Source organism: Sapajus apella, unplaced genomic scaffold (assembly GCF_009761245.1).
Source record: "Sapajus apella isolate SASKATOON/1434 unplaced genomic scaffold, GSC_monkey_1.0 scaffold36, whole genome shotgun sequence".
Classification (NCBI taxonomy): Eukaryota; Metazoa; Chordata; class Mammalia; order Primates; family Cebidae; genus Sapajus; species Sapajus apella.
This window is the reverse complement of record NW_022436976.1, coordinates 24,056,995-24,081,886: the sequence shown is the minus strand read 5'-3', so window position 1 is coordinate 24,081,886 and position 24,892 is coordinate 24,056,995. Positions and strand designations below refer to the sequence as shown.

Here is a 24,892-nt window from a genome sequence, read left to right as displayed (position 1 = left end):
CTTTTGAAATTGGGTCATGTCTTCAGCTCATTATGTTTATCATCACATGTTGCTGTCTTCCTTTCTATATTCCAGTTGTACTTCCCAATACTTATTGTTCCATAAGGGGATCTACTTTTTTTGACACATTAGTATTTTTCTTTTTTATTCTTTTTTTTGTAAATGGGGTCTCATTATATTGCCCAGGCAGGTCTCGAACTCCTGGGCTTAAGCTATCCTCCTGCCTCTGCCTCCCTAAAAGCTGGGATTACAGGCATGAGCCACAGCGTTTGGCAACACATGAGCATTTTGCATATTAATCATCTATAGATATATTTTTAATTTCACAAGAGATACATTCTTCTGTTTTCCTGAAAGGTGTAGTCTCATTGAGGATTTTGTCTTCTAAATTTTGCTAAAGATATATGTACAGAAGAACATTTCTCTGCTATTTGAAAAACAGTGGGCTGGGTGCAGTGGCTCACACCTGTAATCCCAGCACTTGGGAGGCTGAGGTGAGAGGATCACTTGAGATCAGGAGTTGGAGACCAGCCTGGCCAACATGGTGAAACCCCGTCTCTACTAAAAATACAAAAAGTAGCCAGGTGTGGTGGTACATGCTTGTAATCCCAGCTACTTGGGAAGCTGAGGCAGGAGAGTGCTTGAACCTGGGAGTCAGAAGGTGCAGTGAGCCAAGATCGTGCCACTGCACTGCTGTCTGGATGACAGTGAGACTCCGTCTCAACAAGAAAAAAAGAAAAAAGAAAGAAAAACAATGTAAACATTATGAGTGGCATCTGACATTGTGTCTCATTTAGCTTCTACTTAGTATCAACCAATTCTTCCATGGGAGAAAGTAGCAGTAGTGTGGGTGGATAGTTTCTGACTTGTCGGGGAGGCAATGTTTTGTTTAAGATTCTTTAGGACAAGGAACACGTGCCTGTAAACCCCACCAGTCTTTGAAATCTGACTTAGGTCGTTATCTATATTAAACAGAGATAGAAATATTAGATACTAGCACAGTGCCTCTTCACATAGCACTGTATATATGCTAATGTATAATTACTGTTGTTTTTATGTAAATGACACACTTCTGAGAATATAATTTATTCTGAAATTTATTTTATTAAAAATGAAAATTTAATCTTAAATTGTATTTAGAGGAAAATGGGCTTTTTGTTTTGTTTTTAATTATTTCTAGGCAGGCAGTCTTTTAATTTTCTGAGCAAGGAGATTTTTTTTTCTTTTTCTTTTTAATTTGTTTATGTATTTTTTGAGAAAAGGTCTTGCCCTGTCACTGAGGCTGGTGTTCAGTGGAGCAACTGTGGCTCACTGCAGCCTCGACCTCAGCCCCACAAGTAGCTGGGATTCCAGGTCCACACTATCACACTCAGCTAATTTTTAAATTTTTGTAGAGATGGAGTCTCCCTATGTTGCCCACGCTGGTCTCAAACTCCTGGATTCCAGCAATCCTCCCGCCTTGGCCTCTCAAAGTGCTGGGATTACAGATGTGAGCCACTGAACTCAGCCTATTTTTTTTTCTTTTAGCCTTCATGTCTCTCACCAGATTTTATGCCAAGACTATCTATGCTAGTTCTTTGAGGAGCCTCTTTTGATAAAATTAAACTGGTTCATTCATTTATAAAGCTGCATTAAGTGTAACTATGTATTAGGCCATTTCTGAGCACGAGAGAAATGATGAAAAATAACACTGAGTTCTACTCTCATGTAGGTTATTCAGTGGTGGAAATAGACTTGTTAATTCATCCTTATGCTAACAGTGATAGTGGAGTATTTATTGAGTACACACAGTGTGGGAGATAACATACTTGGACTGGGGGAACAATGATGAATAAGGTAAATCTACCAAGTAGATGTGTTATCCGATGTTCTTGGATAATTAATTAGGTCATACCTAAAACTCTATCTTGCAAAATGAGATATTTGGATGATAGTCAGTATGTGACCTTATTTTTAGTCTTTTTCATCTTCAGTTTCTGGATCCACATACAGAAACCTGCATTTTTACGCCCCGATGGCATATATATATAACTTTATAGTATTTCAGAGTTATATATCTTGTCAGATTTTCCAAATTTTATTGTTTGCTTTGAATTGTACTTCTTATATCTTTTTAGATGAGGTTACAAAGTTATGATTTTAGCTGTTTAAACAAATACATTAAGAAATGTAATGATAGACTGGTGTGGTGGCTCATGCCTGTAATCCCAGCACTTTGGGAGGCTGAGGCAGGCAGATTATCTGAGGTCAGGAGTTTGAGAGGAGCCTGGCCGACCTGGTGAAACCCCATCTCTGCTCAAAATACAAAAATTATCTGGGTGTGATGGCAGGTGCCTATAATCCCAGCTACTCTGGAGGTTGAGGCTGGAGAATCGCTTGAAACCAGGAGGTGAAGGTTGCAGTGAGCGGAGATTGCGCCACTGCACTCCAGCCTGGGTGACAAGAGTGAAACTCCATCTCAAAAAAAAAAAAAAAATGTAACGATAAAAAAATTATCCATTCTGGAATATCAAGAAAAATAAAATGTAATGATTATGTCATTTTAAGTTTTTCTTCCTCCCACCCATTTTGTTGTTGCCGTAGGTCATTCCTACTGTACATAACAAGGCCAACAAAATCACCAGTAACCAGAACCAGGACACCCAAGAAAAGAAAGAAAAGGTAACTTGAACTTCTCACGTGTTTAAAAATGTTTTTGTTTTTTTTGTTTTGTTTTGTTTTTTGCATATCTGAGCTGAAATAGAAGTGGCTTTTTGATAAGTGTCAGTGTTATAGAAGCACTGTATATAATATTTTTTTCCTGCGAATATAACTGGTTCTTACCAGCATAGAGGACAGAAACTTGGTGCAACATAGATGCAAAAATACTATAAAGGGCCAGTCAGCCATCAACATTATAGCTTTCTTTCCTGTTCAGACAGGCTGGTTGTTTGTCCATTCCCAGGACATGCCTCTCACACTGAGACTTTGATCTTGCTGTTCTCTCCTGGAAGTCCATTTCCCACACTGCTCTGCCATAAGAATCCTTTCATTCTGCAAGGACCACATCAAAGGTCATCTCTCCTTAGAAAACTAACCTTCCTGTCAATCAGAATTAATCCTCCATTCCTGTTTGCCCACCTCTATTAAAGTAGAATCTGTTGACCTAAAAATTATTTTAAGATGTGGTGTCAAATAGGGATGAATTTTTATTTTTTCCCATCAAGAGAACTTATTGTTCTCTTGGGGAACTAACTGTCCCACTGTTTTAAAACAGGACCTCCTTTACCCACAGATTTGTAGTGCACCTCTGTTGTCTCTCAGGTTACAAGGGGGAATCTGTTTCTGAGCTTCTCTTTGTTCCGTTTGATCAACTTGTCTGTCTCAGCACAAATGCTGCATGGACTGAATTATTAATAGTAATAAATCTTGTTTCCTGATAAAGCACTTTCTTTTATATGTTTCTTCTTCTTTGTAAGTGTCTTAACTACTTGTATCATTTTTCTTTTCCGTATCCATTTAGAATAATATTATTAAATTCCACAAAAGTTTCCTTTGGGATTTTGATTGGAATTATGTTCAATCTGTAGATAAACTTAGAAGTTACATCTTTTTGATGTTGAGACTTTTAAACCATTAATATGATATGTTTTTCTATTATATTCTATTTCTTTTAATTAATTTTTATAATTTTATTTAAAAAGGTATTGAAATCTTTTGATTTATTCCTAGGTATTTTATATTGCTATTAAATGCTATCTTTTTAAATTGAGTTTTTTGTTTATTTCTAGTATGTAGATATAAAATTGACTTCTATATATTTATTTGACATCTTGTAACATTATTCTTTTAAAACATTCAATAATCTAGTGGAGAATACTGGGAAAACCATAATGCTGAAACAAAAAATATAAATATAAACCTACTTAAAGGTAAACTTATTAAACATTTCATATAGAACGTTTAGTGTCGTGTGTGTGTTCCATATATGGTATTTTTAATAAGAATATGAATCTCGAATTCTTATTCTGTGTAGATTTTTATTTTTGGATTTTCTATACATATAATAATAATAAACACTTTGGAATAAGGTAGTTTTCTTTTTTCCTTTCCGTTTTTTCTTTTTCTCCTTTTATTGTATCTGCTAAGACCTACAGTACTGTGTTTAATAGAAGTAATGATAGCTAACATTCTTGTCATTTTTCTTCCTCATATTTAAGGAAAAGCTTTTAATATTTCACCACTGAATATGATGTAGGTATTTGTAGATAATCTGTCATGTAACTGTCTGATGGGTTCATCCTACTCACTGCCCAGATACAGTCAATTTATCAAGACAGGGGAATTGCAGCAGAGAAAGAATTTAATGTGTACAGAACTGACTAAGCTGGAGACAAGAGTTTTATTATTGCTTGAATCAGCCTCTGAAAATTTGGAGGCTAGGGTCTTAAGATAGTTTGGGGGCTAGGGAATGGGGAATTCTGATTAGTTTGGTTGGGGATGAAATCACAGGGAGTCCAAAACTGTCCTCTTGCGCTGAGTCAGTTCCTTGGGGGAGGTGAGGCACAAGACCAGATAAGCCAATTTACCAGTCTGGGTGTGTCAGCTGATCCATCAGAATACAGGGTCTGGAAAATATCTTAAACACTAATCTTAGTTTTTATAATAGTAACATTATCCATGGAAGCAACTGAGGAGGTTAGGAATCTTGTGGCTTCCAACTGCAGGACTCCTAATCCATAATTTCTAATCTTGTGGCTAATTTGTTAGTTTTGCAAAGATGATCTGGTCCCCAGGCAATTAGGGGGTTTGTTTTGGAAAAGAGCTCTTATCATCTTTGTTCCAAAGTTGAACTATGAACTAAATTCCTCCTATGGTGAGCTCGGCCTATGCACAGGGATAAACAAAAGTAAGGTATTGGAGGTTAAGGAAATATTCTTAACGCAAGATCGAGTTGGTTAGGACAGATCTCTTTCACTGCCATAGTTTTCTCGCTGTTACAGTTTTTGCAAAGGTGGTTTCAATCAGGTTAAGGAAATACTCTCTTTCATTCCTATTTTGCTAAGAATTTTTACCATGAATGGCATTGGCATTGACTTTATTACTAACATCCACTGAAATAAGTGGGTGCATGTATAAATTTTTTTCTCCTTGAATCCCTTAATGTAATAAATAATATTAGTAGATTTCAGAATGTTGAACCAATCTTGAATTACTGGAATGCAATTTATTTGGTCAATACTTTTTTTTGCCCATTGCTGATATTTCTTTTAGGATTTTTCCATTCATGGTCATGAGTATGATTTGCCTGGAAATTTTTCATTTATATATTGTCCTATCTGGCTTTGGTTGTGGTAAACTACTAAAATGATTAGTAGGAGCATTTATTCTTTTAAGTTATCTGAAAGTTTGTATAAAAAAAATTATCAATCCCTTCAATCTTTAGCCAGACTACCCTACTAACACAGCCATTGTGGGCCTGTGTTTTCTATGTGAGAAAATTTTAAATATTGATTTAGTTCTTTAACAATTGTTAAATCATTCTGATTTTCTATTTCTTCTAGACTCATTTTTGGTCATTGACTCTTCTAGGAATATTGATATAACCTAAGTTTTTATACTTGTTGGCATAAAGTTGTTTGTGTATTATTATTTTTTTTTTTTTTTGAGACCGTCTCGCTCTGTCACCCAGGCTGAAGTGAAGTGGTGCGATCTTGGCTCACTGCAACCTCCACCTCCCAGGTTCAAGTGACTCTTGTGCCTCAACCTCCCAAGTAGCTGGGATTACAGGCATGTGCCATCATGCCTGGCTAATTTTTTGTATTTTTAGTAGAGGTAAGTTCTCACCAGGTTGCTCAGGTTGGCCTTGAACTCTTGAGCTCAGGAAGTCTGCCCACCTTGGCCTCCAAAGTACTAGGATTACAGGCCTGAGCCACTGTGCCCAGCCATTTGTGTATCCTCTTAACATTAATCATCTCTGCTCCATCTATAGTAGTTATTTTTCATTCTGAAATTGGTAATTATGGCCAGGCCTGGTGGCTCATGCCTGTAATCCTAGCACTTTAGGTGGTCAAGGTAGGAAGATTGCTTCAGCCCAGAAGTTCAAGACCAGCCTGGGCAACCTGGCAAGACCCTGTCTCTACATAAAATATTAGCTGGGTGTGGTGGTGTGTACCTGTAGTCTCAGCTACTTGGGAGGCTGAGGTAGGAGGACAACCTAAGCCAGGGAAGGCCACAGTGAGCCATGGCTACGCCATTGCTCTCCAGCCTAGGGGACAGGGCAAAACCCTGTGTCAAAAAAAAAAAAAAGTAAAAAATAAAATAAAACAAATAATAATGAAAACTAAATTTAAAAAAATAAAATAGGTAATTATTTGCTATATCTTTTTCTTCATTAATCTTGAAAGTAATTTTTCATTTAATTTTTTTCTGAAGAATTACCTTTTGAAGTGTGTTTGTCTTATCTGTTATATCTTTTTTCTGCTTAATTAATTTTGTTCTCGTCTTTATTTTGCTTTGCTTCTTTGTTTGAATTTATTTTCCTTTTTCACCCCTTAATAATTTTTAGTTAATTGCAGAAATTATTAATTTTCTACCTTTTTTCTTGTCTAAAATAATCATTTAAGGCCACATTTTTTTTTTTTGAGACAGATTCTTGCTCTGTTGCCCAGGCTGGAATGCAATGGCGTGATCTCTGCTCACTGCAACCTCTGCCTCCTGCATTCAAGCGATCTTCCTGCCTTAGCCTTCCTAGTAGCTGGGGTCACAGGTGCACGCCACCACACCCAGCTAATTTTTGTATTTTTAGTAGAGACGGGGTTTCACCATGTTGGCCAGGCTGGTGTTGAACTCCTGACCTCAGGTGATCCACCTGCCTTAGCCTCCCAAAGTGCTGGGATTACAGGCATGAGCCACCATGTCCGGCCACTTGTATGTAATTCTTGAAGTACACCTTTTTTCTCTTTTTCTCTTCCACCTCAAGCTAAGACCAAGGCCAGGAAATATATCCACTATCTTCTGTGATCAATATCGGGATTTGTTTATTTTTTAAAATCTTTATCTACTGCAAGTTTTACCCCATTAGGAAAAAAGCCATAACTGAATTGAACACATGGGACAACTTTAATTACAGACATATACATAGGGGCCAATAAAGATACTGAATCCTTGAGGTTTTAAGGAAAGAGTTTTTGCAAAAGATGAGGAAAAGTGTCATGAGGTTTACGAAATTAAAGGATTTTCTCTTTAACCTGATTGACCACCGTCTGAGTTAAAATTTTAATCGCAAAGATTGTGTTCAGATTAGCAGTAGTGCATGTTATATGATCAAGCTGTTGTGGGATTTTTGGGGGGCACCTATTAATAAACATAGGTAATATATAAGATCCCAGAAGATGGTGGTTATTGCTTGCAGAGGTGTTTTTTTTTTTTTTCCTTACAGATTGCAAGTAAGTAGTTGCAGAATTCTTTCTCAATCTTTTAGAAGTACAAGCCTTTATTTTCAGGAATGGGAGTTTGGAAGGGTGATATTTTTAGTCTAACTTCCCACCTTGCTTGGCCTCAAGGGGGCACTTGGGACTCATTAAATACTTGTCTCTCATTAGATAAAAATATGTAGATACTGTATGATTATATTTATATAAAAGTCTAGAACGTACAACCTGTAGTGAGAGAAAGCAGATCAGTGGTTCCTTGGGAATGAGGTTTAGGGCAAGAGGTGGGAAAGAGGGATTTTAAAAAGGCATGAACAAATTTTTAGGGATGATTGTTATGTTCACTCTCTTGATTGTGGTGATGGATTCAAATTGTATCCTTTAAATGTGTGCAGTTTTGTGCATGTCAATTATACCTCAATATATTGAATTAAAGCGGTTAAAGACAAAAAATTTCTACCATCTTACAGCTTGCATTTCTAGTGGAGCAAGGCAGACAGGAGAATCAGCAACTGCTACTTTAGGGTTTTTTTTTTTTTTGTGATGGAGGCGTCTCACTCTGTCACCCAAGTTGGAGTGCAATGGCGTTATCTCAGCTCATTGCAACCTCCACCTCCCAGGTTCAAGCAAATTATTTTCCTCAGTTTCCTGAGTAGCTGGGACTACAGGTGTGCACCACCACACCTGGCTAGTTTTTGTATGTTTTAGTGGAGATGGGGTTTCCTCATGTTGGCCAGGCTGGTCTCGAACTCCTAACCTCAGGTGATCTGCCTGCCTCAGCCTCTCAAAGTGCTGGAATTACAGATGTAAGCCACCACACCCAGCCAGCAACTGCTACTTTAAAGTAATTTGGGGATAAGACATGGAAACCCACAAAATGTGAATATCTGGAAGGAACCAGAATTGAAGCTCTATGAGGGCAGGGACCTCATCTGTTACATTGTTACTCTACCCCTATTACCCAGAATACTGCCTGGCATCATATATTTCCTGAATGAATAAAGAATCCTAAAATCAAAAGACACCTCTGGCTTTAGGTTTCCAAGGATCAGCAGAGGCCCTCCAGACAAGTGCCACCTTCTAGTGCTCCACTAGGCCTCCTGATTTGGGACTTATAGTTGTTTCTGGCCTCAGTCATATGTCACAAAAGCACTGTTTAAAAAAATTTTTTTTAATTCTTTTTTTTTTTTTTTTTTTTTGTTTGTTTGTTTGTTTGTTTTTGAGACGGAGTTTCGCTCTTGTTACCCAGGCTGGAGTGCAATGGCGCAATCTCGGCTCACCGCAACCTCCGCCTCCTGGGTTCAGGCAATTCTCCTGCCTCAGCCTCCTGAGTAGCTGGGATTACAGGCATGCACCACCATGCCCAGCTAATTTTTTGTAGTTTTAGTAGAGACGGGGTTTCACCATGTTGACCAGGATGGTCTCAATCTCTTGACCTCGTGATCCACCCACCTCGGCCTCCCAAAGTGCTGGGATTACAGGCTTGAGCCACCGCGCCCGGCCTCTTTTTTTTTTTTTTTTTTTAAGATGGGGTTTCATCACGTTGGTCAGGCTGGTCTTGAACTCCCGACCTCAGGTGATCCACATGCCTTGGCCTCCAAAGTGCTTGGATTACAGGCGTGAGCCATCACGCCCGGCCGAAAAAAAAATTTTTTTAATGTTTGTTTTTGAGATGGTGTCTCACATTGTTGCCCAGGCTGGAGTGCAATGGCACAATCTCAGCTCACTGCAACCTCTGCCTCCTGGGTTCATGCAATTCTTCTGCTTCAGCCACCCAACTAGCTGGGATTACAAATGTACACCACCATACCTGACTAATTTTTTCTATTTTTAGTAGAGGCAGGGTTTCACTATGTTGGCCAGACTGTTCTTGTACTTGTGACCTCGTGATCCACCCGCCTTGGCCTCCCAAAGTGCTGGGATTATAGGCTTGAGCCACAGCGCCCAGCCTTACTGTTTAAACTTTAATCTGTCACTTTTATGTGATTAAGAAGGGTTCCTAAGAATACCTAATCTACCCTGTTGCTGGAATTTTGTGAATTCATATGTTGATGCAAAGATCTGACTATTCATCAAGTGTTTATTGGTTACTTATAGTGAATCAGTGTCTGTGCAATGATCTGGTGTTCTAACATCAAGAAGGAAACATTTAAGGTAACACTTTGTGGGGACACAGACAATAAACACCACACGGGTGACTGGTTACTATTCCAAACACATCTGAGAACAAGATTATGTAATCTATTGAGGAAAGTTCCACATAAGGTCCCAGGAAGGAAAACAGTAGGTGTATGATTCTTATGAACTTTGGACTGCTCCATTAAACCAGTTGAATTTCAGTACATGGCGAGGGTATTTGCATTCAGTAAAAACCCCAGTAGGAGCCCAGGATTCAGTCCCAAAGTCATCTGAGTTATTTGTCACAAAGAAAAACACCTAGCCACTGCATTAATGTTGCAACAGGAGAAATCACATCAGATTCCACATCGCCATTACAGGATGGCCTTTTAGTGGTTGCAGAGTGCTCTTTTTGCTGTATTACTTTTCTCTGAAATTACATCTTAGATGCCAAGCATTGTACTACATTCTGGAATGACAAAGCACCTTCACCATAAGACGTGTTCAGATCAAGGTGCCACATGTAGTGAAATAAAGAGAATGTAATTAGTAGGAGAATAAAGATGTGCCCAACATGCTGAGGGAGCGTCTTCTTTTCAAGGTTAGGAGGCCAGGTGACTAATCTCTCTCTTTAAAAATTATTATCATTAAAAGAAGTTTTTTTGTGCATGTTATTTTCTCCTTAATATAAAAGGAAGACGTGTTCTCTAGAATCATTGACAGTCAAAAGGGAGACAGTACAAATCACCTGACACTCATTTCTAACAGAGGTCTAGGTTTGGTTTGGGATTACTCACTTTAAAGAAAGAGAGTGACTAAAAACTAAACCAACCAACCAACAAACAAAAAACCGGTGAGTAGATCTTTAGTAAGTCTCTAGTTTTGTTCTAGTTTGCCTCAGCTCACTGTTTTTTGACCTGTTTTGCATTACGTAGATTGCAAGAATAGGCAATCAGGATTCATAGAAATACTAGTATTGGCCGGGCGTGGTGGCTCACGCCTGTAATACCAGCACTTTGGGAGGCCGAGGCAGGAGGGTCATTTGTGGTTAGGAGTTTGAGACCAGTCTGGCCAACATGGTGAAACCCCGTCTCTTCTAAAATAAAAATTAGCCAGCTGTGGTGGTGCATGCTTGTAATCCCAGCTACTTGGGAGGCTGAGGCAGCAGAATTGCTTGAACCCGGGAGATGGAGATTGCAGTGAGCCAAGATGGTGCCACTGCAGTCTCCAGCCTGCATGACAGAGCCAGACTCTGTCTCAAAAACAAAAAAGAAATACTAGTATTAACTGTAGGTTTCTAAAAACTCTTGGCTGTTTTCTAAGTTTTTCTTCAGTGTTATTTCATGTATTCCCTTTCTTCAAAAGGTCATGGACTTTGATTATGTGAATCTGGATTCCTATATAACAATGATTGTGAGTTTGTGGTTTTTGTGAAAAAGAGACTCTTAAAATTAGTATTAAAAGGCTTATACATTTAAAGTAATGTAAGTTTAGTTAACTATTTTCTGGAAATTCTGGGAGTATTACATTTAAATAATGCTTATTTCTATGAACCAATCAGAAACAGATTGTTTATTTTGAGAGATTCACATTAATTTATTAATATGCTCTGAAGGTAGAAAAATATTTCATATTCAAAGTGAAAGGTAAGGACCTTTCTTTCTCCAGTGCAGATACACAGAGTGTGTTCAGCTTCTCTCCTGCAACTATAGCCATATTCAAACGTGGACACAGGAATGCAAAACCCACTGGTTTTATGCCAAGGAGCTGTTCTTTCCAGTGGACGCAAGACATGTTCTTCTGTGTTTTTTTTTTTTTGTTTTTTTTTTTTTGAGATGGAGTCTTGCTCTTGTCACCCAGGCTGGGGTGCAGTGGCGCCATCTCAGCTCACTGCAACCTCCTCCTCCTGGGTTCAAGTGATTCTCCTGCCTCAGCCTCCCGAGTAGCTGGGACTACAGGTGCGTGCCACCACACCTGGCTAATTTTTTGTATTTTTAGTAGAGACAGGGTTTCACCATGTTAGCCAGGATGGTGTCAATTTCCTGACCTTGTGATCCGCCCACCTGGGCCTCTCAAAGTGCTGGGATTACAGGCATGAGCCACTGCACCTGGCCTCCAAGACATGTTCTTGTACAAAAACACAGACAGGCAAACAGAAAGTCTAACAAACACATTCTCTGTTGTCTCTCAACCGATTGAGAATAGATCTTATAGAACTAGCATATTATAAATTCTCATCCCAACTAATAACTCTCAATGGTTAGACCATAAAACCAAACTCCATTTATTTCTACTATCAGTGAGGAATTAGAAGTACATATCAGAACCAAACTTGGTCTCATATCAGAAACAAAATCATAGAAGTAGAAATAAAAATCAGAGGAACTGTCAAAAAGGCAAAGTTCTGTTGCCACTTGGAATTAACCATAGGTGCCAAAAAATCATGTAAATGGACTTAAACAGCTCATGAATTGCATTTCTGAGGCATCACAATTTAATTGGTTCTGGTAGGTGAGTCTGCTTGAGCATCTCAGTGGGACCTCCAAAACTGTTCAAAGTATAATTTAAGAAAAAAATAAAAACATGACTGAAAATTATGCAAAATGTGCAGGTGCCAAGTATTTATTTAACTGATTAATGAGGGAACCAACAAGACGGTAAGCCTGGTTCAGAGAGAGTTGAAGAGAGTGAAGTGTTTACAATTGCTGAAAGAAAGAATGCTTAAGATTCCAATTTAGATACAAAACTGGTTAATGTCTTACAGGGCAATAAAACTGTAACCTTTGGAGTTATCTTTTTTATAGGACTAAAATCATTTGCATCTCTATCAGACAAAATTAATATGCAATGACATTGAACAAGAATTATTTGCATTTCTGACATTTTTCTAAGGTTAATAATGCATCAGGGAACCCAAACAGCACGAGTGACAACCAGTTGTTGAGTCACTCAGCAAACAGTTCAGGGAGGCCTACAGTGTTCCCAGGACTGTTCCCAGAGTTGAGGATACCACAGAGTTTGTTTTGTTCTCTACCCTCATGAAGGTCAAAATCACCTGGTCTAGTTGCACATCCCTTGCTCCAGCTGCCTTTGCCACACCTGGGGAGAGCCTGGCCCTGTGCATACCCTTCTCTCATGTGGAAGGATGCCCCCGGTATCTGGCAATCCACATTCAGACTATAGGGAGACCAGAACGTGCTTATTCTAAATTCTTTTTCAAGAGTATCCATAGAAGCTAATTAAATAAGTCAGTTATACAATTTTGTCTTAGATATAAAAAAATTCCATTAAAGAGAATTCATCTCATAATATTATTTCAAAACCTGGCTATGTTTGTTCTGAGTATTGTCTTTGATGTAGGATAACCTGGTTCTGAGGAAAAGGTTTACTGAGAAGAGTTCATTTGCCTTTACTCTTCATTTCACTCAGTTTTAAGTTTCTTCAGCTTAAAAGAATTAAAGAGACAAAGTGATCACATTTCTGTATTCTCCTATTCCCTAAGTGGCATTTTGTATTTGGCATCTTCCATCATCACTCTTGCATTTTATAGATTTTTTGGATGTTCTACAAATGTATAGTTTCTGCTTTGGTTCGACATTATCTTAAGTAAATATGGGTGTGTGCCTTTCTTTATGACTCTCAAATAGTGTTTTCTGTTTTGGAGAATTTATTACATGCCTGCTTTCTGTAATGGACCACTCATTGGCCACTTACTGAAGTGTATCCTGCCATTAGTGGTTTTGTCATATAAAGCATAATTGAATGTGCTTTATTGAAATCCTGTAGCATAATTCAGTTATCCTGGTTTCTGTGGAGTGCTTGGCTATATTGGCTCCTATTCTTTTTAGCAGCTTGAGTCTCACCATTGAGTTTGCCATGTTTTATTTCTCCCAGCGTTCAAGAAAATATCTTCATTCTGTGAAGGTAATTTGATCATAGAGTTTAGTTCTACTTTAATTGTGTGTATGAACCAAATATTGATGTGCTGTATCATTTGGTAGATGAAGTAAATGAATATTTATGCAGATATAATTATTCATCATGAAGATATCTCTTTTTGAAAATGTTAAAATGCGTGTTGACCATCTATAAATTATAGATGAATACATTTTCAGTTAGAAAGTCTTGGTATTTCATGTATTTTTTAAAGAGTAAAATCTGTAACTTCTACAATTGAAGAAAAAGTTTAAATAATTGTAGAATTCATACAATGCATAGTTTTTACTTTTACATTTATTTTAGAAATGTCTTTCATTTGAATTTTCTGGTTAGTAACAAAATTAAGCTTCCACAATGTAAAGAAAATACAGACAACGGACTTTCTCACCAGAGAAAGAAATGCATTCTTTTAGGTAGGTCAACAGTCTTAAAAACTTGCTTTTACATTCCTGTTTTTCTGCATTAGTGGGTTTATATCACAGAGTCACTTTTATATAATAACATAAGCATAAACGAATACATTGTATTTGTTTTACAGTCCTCTGATATGAATGAAGTTTGAGTTCGGTACAGTCTAAATATTTCCAGACTATCTTTTTATGTTTTTTGTCATTGAAGGACTAGCACTATACAAAAACATTTAACCCTTCTCTCAAATTTTGCATCTTCAGAGGCAAGGAACTGCTCCACCTCCAATGAAACTGCCTCCTCCTTATAAAGCTCTACCTGATGACAGTGATGAAAATGAAGAAGAAGATGCCTTTACTGACCGTGAGTGCCTTTCACTATTTTGGGTAGATGCAGAACTTATTAAATTATGTTTTAATGACTGTTGTAAATTATCAGATATAGGGCTGTGAGTTCTTCAAAAATGTGCATGAACATAGGCTAAAAAAGAAAATCTATACCTTTGAAGCTTTTGTGGTCCTTTCCTAAGCTTTTCCCTTTGACAGTGAGAAAGGGAATGTTGAAGGAAGCTATGTTGTACGCTGTTTTTCCTATATTTTCCTCTAATATTATTGTTTGGTTGTGAATACAAAAATGTTCCAGGTCCTTGAAATTAGAATTTGACCCATAATAATCTGGGCTGGATGCAGATTTCAGCTGTTGATTACTTGTCTTATTCAAAGTGATGTTGCTGATGCAGAATTACAGAAGGCCCACCAACTTATATTTTGTCCTTTAAAATTCATTTCATGATTTTCTTTTGCGTTAGCTGAATCAGATATACATTCATACATATATTTAATTGTGGCTATATTTAAAATAATTTGCATTTCTTTTATGTATGTGTAGTATATACTATTGCTAATGTATACCATATTTCTTTTGGAGGTGATGAAATGTTCTAAAATTAGATAGTGGTGATGGTTGCACAGTTTGTGAATATACTAAAAATCACTGACTTATACAATGTAAATGGGTGAATTTTATGGTATGTGAAACATGTTTCCTTAACAGAATGTTTTCCCATCTACAATATAGAAAAGGAATTCAATATCAAAATTGAAAGAGTCAAAATTCTTACTCTAGCAGTTTCTAGAGTGTGACCTTAAATATGCCCTCTTCTGTAAAAAGGGTACAATAATGATACCTACTTCATAGGGTTGTAATGAGGAGTAAAATAAAGCAGTGAAGGCTTTAGCCTGCCACATAGTGAGTCTTTGATAAGTACTATAGCTCCTATTATGGTTATAATAATTTATATTTTTCTTAATATAATAACAAATATATAAATAGCAATAACATATAAAATAAACATAACTTTATAATAATTAAATTTATTTTATAAAAACTTGAATTGCACTTTGCAATTTTATGAAGCCCTTTCTCTTGTGTCATTTTCTTCATGTGTTCAGTAAATCTTTGTTGAATACCATCTGCGTTTCAGTAACAGTGTTGAGTCTGCTATGAAATGAATAACATCTCCCGCCTTTTGTCTTGATGGAGCCACCAGCCTGGAAGGGATAATGCGAAGGCATGGGAACAAAATGTGCTAAGTGTCCTGTCGGCTTTAGTTCTCAGCCTCTTTTTGGAGAGCTACACATGGTGTATACAGTGGATATGTGTGTGCACATGTGTAATATCTCTCCTTGTTCTGCTATAGATATCAGGGCAGCTGCAGCAGAATGGAGCTGAGCTGTTATTACTCATATCACTTTCTGGTTTGCTAGATGGCCAGTATTTACCCAGTTATTAGGAAACCTGTTTGAGGTGTGCATCTAAAACTATGTTTTAATCCTGGCTCTACTACTTGCTAGTTGTGAGTTTTTGGACAAGTTATTTAACATCTTCATGGTTCACACTTGCTTATCTATATGGGGCTGAATGAATATCTTATCATAATTTTTTCATAAGGTCGTTGTGACAATTAAGAAAGAGCATTTGAAGAGCTTAGTGTAGGCAGTGTGATACCTAGTAAATGAGCTGGTTTACCACGTACGAGGCACTGTTTTAAAGCCTTTGTGGGTATTATTAACTTAGTCAACATACTAACTTTGTAAGGTTCTAATTATACAAATAAAAGCTCAAAGAAATTACAGAATGTGTTCAAAGTCAGATAGCTAACAAATAGTAGAAATGGGGTTCAAACCCACGTACTACTCCAGAGCCTATAATGTCATCAACCCTTGCTGTTACTTGAAACTCATTATGGTTGCAGAAATAGGTACAGCTGGGCACGGTGGCTCACGCCCGTAACCTCAGCACTTTGGGAGGCCAAGGCAGACTGATCACCTGAGGTCAGGAGTTCAAGACCAGACTGAGCAGCATGGCGAAACACCCTTCTCAAGAAAGAAAGAAAGAGAGAGAGAGGGAGAAAGAGGGAGAGAGGGAGAAAAAGAGGGAGGGAGAAAAGAAGGGCAGGAGAGAAGAGAAAAAAAGAAAAGAAAAGAAAATCAAAGAAAAGAAGGCCAGGCGCGGTGACTCACGCCTGTAATTCTAGCACTTTGGGAGGCCAAGGCAGGTGGAACATGAGGTCAGGAGTTTGAGACCAGCTTGGCCAACATAGTGAAACCCTGTCTCTACTAAAAATACAATATTTAGCTAGGCATGGTAGGGCATACCTGTAGTCACAGCTACCCGGGAGGTGGAGGCAGGAGAATCACTTGAACCTGTGAGGCAGAGGACGCTGTGGTGAGCCAAGATCGCACCACTGTACTCCAGCCTGGGCAACAGAGCCAGACTCCGTCTCCAAAAAAAAGAAAAAGAAATAGGGACAAAGTAATTTGGAGTTCTCTTGTAAATATCACTTTTACGCCTAAAACAGGCAGACTCAGCAGTGTCCTTCCCAAAGTTACAAGCTCATGTGCATAGGCACATATACACAGCAGCAGTGGGGTCAGGAGGGACACTAATTTACCTTAAATGCAGAAAAAGATTTCTAATACGCAACCATCCTTGAGCTATAATATACATTTCACAGATTCTCTAGCAGACCTATTTTGGCGTGTATATTACTTTTCATTCATTTTGCTTCCTAATTTTTTTCCTTCCAAGTGTACAGTCCCTTCCCATTTACATCCTATTAAATTTACTGTTAACTCCTCCAGAAGAGTTTGAATTGTATGGAGGTATTTGTTAGGTAATTCACATTTGAAATGCACGTGAGCCTGAAGACTCTGGCCTTCCTATATTTCCTTTTGAAATAGATCCCATGGGTTTTTCTTTGTTCCTTGACTCATGTTAAATGAACACTGCTCATCTGCTCTAAACTAAAAGTATTTGGGGTTGATGTTTTATCAAATTCTTGTCCGAAGACTAAATCCTTTTTTTTTTTTTTTTTTGAGACGGAGTTTCGCTCTTGTTACCCAGGCTGGAGTGCAATGGCGCGATCTCGGCTCACCGCAACCTCCGCCTCCTGGGTTCAAGCAATTCTCCTGCCCCAGCCTCCTGAGTCGCTGGGATTACAAGCACGTGCCACCATGCCCAGCTAATTTTTTGTATTTTTAGTAGAGACGGGGTTTCACCATGTTGACCAGGATGGTCTCGATCTCTTGACCTCGTGATCCGCCAGCCTCGGCCTCCCACAGTGCTGGGATTACAGGCTTGAGCCACCGCGCCCGGCCCAAGACTAAATCTTTATTTTCACAGTGATGACAGTAAGACTACATGACTTTCCCAAGGACCATGATTCTGAAGCGGATGGCTGCAATTTAAATCGTAGGCCTACAGGGAAGTGCTGATTTTGTTAGAAGGGTCAGAGAGATGAGATGCACATGGTTTTTTTGTTGTTTTGGAGATGGGGTCTTGCTCTGTCACCCAGGCTGGAGTGCATTGGCACAGTCATGGCTCACTACAGCCTCAGTTTTTCAAGTAGCTGGTACCACAGGCATATGCCACCAGGACTGGCTAATTTTTTTTTTATTTTTTGTAGAGATGAAATCTTGCTGTTTTGCCCAGGCTGGCCTCAAGCTCCTGGGCTCAAACTCTCCTTCCCAAAGTGCTGGGATTATGGGTGTAAGCCATCACGCCCTAGTCTAAAGCATGTTAAGAGCTGGCTTTGGTAGTTATTTAATTGTAAAGTTTATTCCGACAAGAAATGTTGAGTGGACATTATGCGTGGGGAGATACTGTTCTAGGTGTTGAGAATATGGCGGGGAACATGGCTGTTGCTCTCATTAGCTTAGATTCTAGTGGGGGAGAAAGATTATAAACAATCAGAGTTTAAATAGTGACAAGGACTATGAATAAAATATAATATAATTTAAAAATATGATTTAGATATTAATTAAAATATTAAAAACAAATTCATTTAAATTTTTAATGTTAAAATTAATATTAAAAATGGTCAAAATCAATTTTAAAACAAAAATTAAAAATAAAACCAAAACATGGTAGCATGAGAATAAGTGCATCAGAGGAAATGATAAGTAGAATAGTTAAGAAAGGCCCAAATAGGCTGAGTGTAGTGACTCACACCTGTAATCCCAGAACTTCGGGAGGCTAAGGCAGGTGGATCGCTTGAGTCCAGGAGTTTAAGACCAGCCTGGGCAATGTGGCAAAACCCACCTCTACAAAAGTTACAGAAAATTAACTGGGGGTGGTGGCGAACACCTATAGTCCTACCTACTTGGAAGGCTGAGGTGAGAGGATCGCTTGAGCCTGGGAGGTGGAAGTTGAGTGAGCCAAAATCATACCACTGCCCTCCAGGATGGATGACAGATTGAGACGCTGTCTCAGAAATAAAACCTAAATGAAAACGGAGCCACACTGCAAAGATCTGGCTCATATAGTCATCCCATAGGTCAGGGATTTTTTTGAGACTGTGACCCACATTAAAATACACTTAACCAATATAGATGCACACACACACAGAGGAATATGCATGTATAACTGAAACAAAAGTTTCATGAAATATTACTTACCTTTATAATGTATGAATCTTACTCTTTTTTTATTTTATTCTATTTCATATTTTTAAATGCTGATTGCAAGTCAGTATATTTTATGACTAACCAACAAGTTTGCAACCTGCAATTTGAAAAATGCTAATTTCGATCCATGGCTTTCAAACTTCATTGTGCATCAGGATGTTCTGGAAAGCTGGTTAAAACAATAATTGACAGTCATGATCATTTCCTGCCCCCTAACCTCAGCCCCTTCTGATTGCTTAAGCCTGGAACTGATCATTTGCATTTATAATTAATTTCCAAGTGATGCTAGTATTATATTTCTGAACCAGAGACCACACTCCGATCGAAATGGTGTTTAAAAGCCACGGGAGCCCACAAGTTTACTTAGGAATAGTGTGTAGACAGCAATAAGAAGCAAACCCAGGACCTACCCCAGGAGCCGGCAAGGAGCACTCTAGCATAAGAACACTTCCAGGAGATTAGGGGATTATGTTGTTTATGAGGGAAAGGTGTTTCAAGAAGGCTGTCACTGACCTTCAGTGGTCATGCTGCTGAGAAGTTGAGGAGGCTGGAGACATGAAAATAACCACTAAATTTAACAACAAGAAATTGATGAGGAAGAAGAGAAAGAGGATACTTGATAAAATAACTGTAGTATGCGGTGTGCAGGGGCTCACCCCTGTAGTCTCAGTACTTTGGGAGGCCAAGGTGGGCAGATCACTTGAGCTCAGAAGTTTGAGACCAGGCTGGCCAACATGGTGAAACCCTGACTCTACTAAATATACAAATGTTAGCTGGGTATGGTGGCGCACGCCTGTAGTCCCAACTACTAGGGAGGCTGAGGCACGAGAATCGCTTGAACCTGGGAGGCAGAGGTTGCAGTGATCCAAGATCACCCCCCTGCACTCCAACCTGAGCAACAGAGTGAGGCTCTGTCCCCGCTTCCCCTCCGAAATAATAAGCATAGTAATTACCGTTTAGATTATTGTGAAACTTAAATGTTACAACCAATATAGAGAGTGTGGTATGTAGTGGGCATTTATATTTTAGATCACTAATCTTGCATAGTTGAACATCTTTTATGACATTCTGGTGTCTAATTATCATAAGAAGTCTTATAACCATTAATTGAACCACAGTTGCTTGAACTTTAAGAATTAGGAAAAAATTAAGAAACAATATACTGCTTCAATGCCTAGCTCTTGGCAAAACCACCATTATCAAAGGTTGCAGGATTTGTCAAAGGTACGTATTGATGGTGCAGGAACTTTTGACTTACTTTGTGGAAATGGCCTTTCATACCTAGAATTACAATCAGATTGTTTGTCAAGAGTTCAAGATCACTGAGAGCATGAAGAGATCACTCAGTTCACTGTTCTGTGGTGACGTGAAAGTGTTTGTTTCTAACTTTAATCCTTCTTTGATCTTGTGACCCAAATTTTCAGTCAGCTCTTGGGAAAATGCCATGTCTTTTTTTCACTAGCACTTTCAATTTTCCAACCAAAATAAAATGTTGTGTCTTCTCCAAAGTGGACCTTTTACCTCCTATTCTGAGTTTTGGCTGAAGCCGTTACCAGCGCTCCCATCCCCCCACCCTAGAATGAAATTTCTCTTGTTTGTTATGTCTCTTCCTGACAATGGATCGACAAACATAGATGAATCTTCATTCCCAGGCTCTCTTGCATTTGTAGTTGTTCCTTTACTTTTTTTTTTTTTTTGAGACAGTGTCTTGCTCTGTTGCCCAGGCTGCAATACAGTGGCATGATGTTGGCTCACTGCAACCTTTGCCTCCCAGGATCAAGCAATTCTCCTGCCTCAGTCTCCTGAGTAGCTGTGATTATAGGCACCTGCCACCAGACCAGGCTAATTTTTGTATTTTTAGTAGAGACGGGATTTCATCATGTTGGCCAGGCTGGTCTCAGATTCCTGACCTCCACCCGCCTTGGTTTTCCAAAGTGTTGGGATTACAGACATGAGCCACCGTGCCTGGCCCTTTACATTTATATCACCACAGTTTTGGTAATTACACAATAATAATCACAGTCTGTTCAGTAGCCACTATGTGCCATACGTTCTCCCCAACTCTTTCAATGCATTCTTATTGGACGCACTGAATAGCCTTTGAAGAAGGCATTATACCTTCTGCTGATTTCAGCGTACTGTCACCTTCATTGGAAAACTTTGCCTGACTGCTTAGTTCAATATAGATTCCTGCATTTTTATTTTATAGCAATTAACTAAATATCACTTTAATGTACTTACTAGATTAATATCAATCTTCCCCACTTAACCCTCCAAGTTCTATGAGGGTAGTGACCGTCTCTGTTTTGGCCTGGCACATTATACAAACCCAGTATTTGGACGAATTAATGGCAGAGGGTACATGACTTGGATGGTCAACAGTGGAGATGCCATGGAAATGCAGGTTTGCTCGTGGTGCTTTGGAGATACTCCCTCCGACAAACTGTACCATCCATCTAGTTTCAGAGAATTCTATGCAGGACAGCTTGACTTCTCTTTCCCCACATGCCATTTCCCAGCTTATCTAAAGGCTTCAGTCTCCTGAGAGAGAAGCATCTATCTCCAGAAAGCCCTGCTTTGATCACTTTGATCCCAGAGGTTAAATGTTTTTACAACAGCCAAGTCTTTCTAACTTGCAAGCATATTCATTCTTTCAGCCACATGTTTAAACTATGGGGAGCAGAAGATTATGGAATGACTTTTTGTAACATGTAAGAGAGTAGTCACAAAGAAACAGTGAGAACCACACTATAGACACGTCTCTGTCTATGTAGATAAGGTCCTAGAAACTCAGTATAACTGACCTTTTGCTGCCACTGGCTTTTAAGGATCTAGCAGAGATATGAATGGAACCCCACACTGTAGGAATCCTACAGCCCCTCCTTTATACTTCAGTTTCAGAAAAGCATGCTCTCTTAGGTGTTTTTGTTTTTCTGCCTTAATTTTGTTTTTCCCAGAAAAGACCTGGCCGTCATATATCATAATGGAATGTTTGGTGTAAAGAGTGTGTTTGGATTATGAAGCATAATTATAATTATAAAATTAACCTGTGTGGCCGGGAGTGGTGGCTTATTCCTGTAATCCCAGCACTTTGGGAGGCCAAGGCGGGTAGGTTGCTTGAACCCAGGAGTTCCAGACTGGCCTGGCCAACATAATAAGACCCTGTCTATAAAAAATTAAAGAATTAACTGAGTATGGTGGTGCACACCGATGATCCTAGCTACTCAGGAGGCTGGGGCAGAAGGATGAGTTGAGTCTGGGCGGTCAAGGCTACAGGGAGCCATGATTGTGCCCCTGTACTCCAGCCTGGGCAACAGAGTGAGACCCTGTCTGGAAAAAGAAATTAACCTGTGTACTGCCCAGTGCAAATAAAAATTTAGATTGCCAATTGCTTGCATCTTCATGTTTTACTTTAATTTTTATTGTTTTATTTCAATTATTTAAGAATAGGATACTAGCTCAGTCCTTGTGAAATGTGGTTTATTATCAGTTCTGTTAATCAGAGTCACAATATTTTTAAGCTTAGAAGGGATAACTTTTAAGAAAAAAACTTTGTTGAGATATAATTCACATACCATATAATTCACCTTCTTAAAATGTATAGTTCAGTGGCTATCAGTATATTTAGAATTGTTCAACCATCACCACTATTAATTTTAGAACATTTAGCACATTTTCATAACACTTCCCCCCCAAATACCTACTCATTAGGTGTCACTCCACTTCATATTTATTTAAAATTCATTTCACATATAAAATATATACACATACATATTTTAATTTTTGAAAAGTAATTCTCATGTGTTCCCATGGAGTGGGGTGAGAAACCTATCCCAAACCTCTCTCCCTCGTACAAAAAAATTCTATATTCAAGTTTGGAAGAAAACAGAATACTTGCTAGCCCCACTATCCTCAAGAATCTAGCAATGCATTAAGCTTACCTCCTCTCCTCTTCCAAAAAAAAGAAACAAAAAAACCCAGAAAGGAAGAGAACAAATTATTATTTACATATGGTCATATAGTTGTCAGTCTCAAAAAATTCAAAGCCTAGAAAGTATTTTGGCTCAAATAAGTAAGGCTATATATGAATTATACTTTTTTTCAAGACAGGGTCTCACTGTGTGACCCAGAGAGTGCAGTGGTGTGATCTCTGCTCACTGCAACCTCCACCTCTAGGATTCAAGTGATTCTCGTACCTTACCCTCTCGAGTAGCTGGTATTACAGGCATACGCCACCACGCCCTGCTAATTTTTGTATTTTTAGTAGAGATGGGGTTTCACCATGTTGGCCAGGCTGGTCTCAAACTCCTGACCTCAAGTGCTCTGCCCACCTCGCCCTCCTTTCAAAGTGCTGGGATTATAGACATGAGCCCCTGAGCCTGGCCAAATTATAAATTTTAAATCTTCTTATCAGTATTATCTACTTAGGAAATATGATTTAAAAATTTCCTAATAGCAGCAACTACAAAAATAGGAAATTTTCAAGAACAATGGAATTAGGAATGTAAAAGTCATGGCAATGATTCATAACTTCCAGTCATTTATTCAGTGGCACTGCAGTGAAAGTTATAAACCCACGCCCCATAGAAATGTATGCAAATACACAGAAACACTGTCATCCATGTGCATGGGTGTGTGTGTGTGCGCGTGCACACACACACGCACACACGCACACAACCTTTTATGTATAATTTTTTTTGCTTTGTGGGAGTCTTGAAGCCCATTTAAGAATACAAGGACCAGTGGTTAACAATCCAATAGTTTCTTTTTTCGTTTTGAGACAGAGTTTCCTTCTGTCACCCAGGTTAGCATGCAGTGGCATGATCACTGCAACCTTGACCTCCTGAGCTCAAGCAATCCTGCCTCAGCCTCCTGGCTAGCTGGGACTACAGTATAATTTATTTCTTATAGAAAACCATGGAACTTTATTAAAGATTTTAGGAAAAAATAGAGTACCATACTATATTCCTGATTGAAAAACTAAGTGTATTACAGATTTCAGTTATTTCTAAATTCATCTGTAAATTTAAGGCAATTTAAATTAATCTGCTAGGTGGAATAGGCTTTAAAAATATATATAAGCATTTGATCGAAAATTGACTTAGAAATAAAATGCTAGGCAATTTTGGAAAAGAAAGATAATGATGAGGGACTTGCCTTCTTTTTGTATCTGAATCTCTTCCAAACTGGTGCTTTTTTTTTTTCCTTTTGAGACAGAGTCTGGCTCTTGTCACCCAGGCTGGAGTTCAATGGCATGATCTCGGCCCACTGTAACCTCCTCCTCCCAGGTTTAAGCAATTCTCTTGCCTCAGCCTCCCAAGTAGCTGGGACTACAGGCACCCACCACCCATGCATGGCTAATTTTTGTCTTTTTAGCAGAGACATGGTTTTACCGTGTTGGCCAGGCTGGTCTCGAACGCCTGACCACAGGTGATCCGCCCTCCTTGGCCTCCCAAAGTGCTGGGATTACTGGCATGAGCCATTGCACCTGGCCTGTATATGCTTCTTCTTTGACAGAATTATTCAGCTTCGTATCCTAAGGATTCATTGTCATGTGAATATATGTATACATAGATATTTATCTCTACAAAGATGTTTACTTCAGCATTTTTTACTAATAACAATTGTAGTAATATATATTTATGTATTTAATACATTATTTATTTTGACTAAGCCACTTAGCCTCTCAGTTTTTGTAGGCATTTGAGCTGGGGCAAGTTGCATCTCTTTCCTTTAGTTTCCTCATTTGTAAAATTGGAATAATAATAATACCCCCTTTTCACAGCGTTATTATGAGAGATTAGAAAAGATAATGTCTATCATGTGCTTATATAAGAAGTGGCACATAGGAAGTGCTCCAGAAATGCTAGCTGCTACTTTTTATTATTATCAATAGTGATATAAGATTCAGGCCAGATGCTGCAGCTCATGCCTGTAACACAACACTCTGGGAGGCCGAAGGGGGCGGATTACGAGGTCAGGAGTTTGAGACCATCCTGACCAACATGGTGAAACCCCATCTCTACTAAAAATATAAAAATTAGCTGG

At 38.6% G+C, this 24,892-nt stretch overlaps 1 protein-coding gene across 15 annotated transcripts in view; it reads left to right on the top strand.

Annotated features, from left to right (window-relative positions):
• The window catches only part of PATJ (PATJ crumbs cell polarity complex component), a 395,978-nt gene that overhangs the window by 167,125 nt on the left and 203,961 nt on the right, over nt 1-24,892 (top strand). For all 15 annotated transcript variants that reach the window (XM_032296822.1, XM_032296813.1, XM_032296821.1 and 12 more), the window contains 2 exons: nt 2,584-2,661; nt 14,141-14,240. In XM_032296822.1, coding sequence (XP_032152713.1) covers nt 2,584-2,661; nt 14,141-14,240 — 178 coding nt within the window. The remainder of the gene's footprint in view (nt 1-2,583; nt 2,662-14,140; nt 14,241-24,892) is intronic.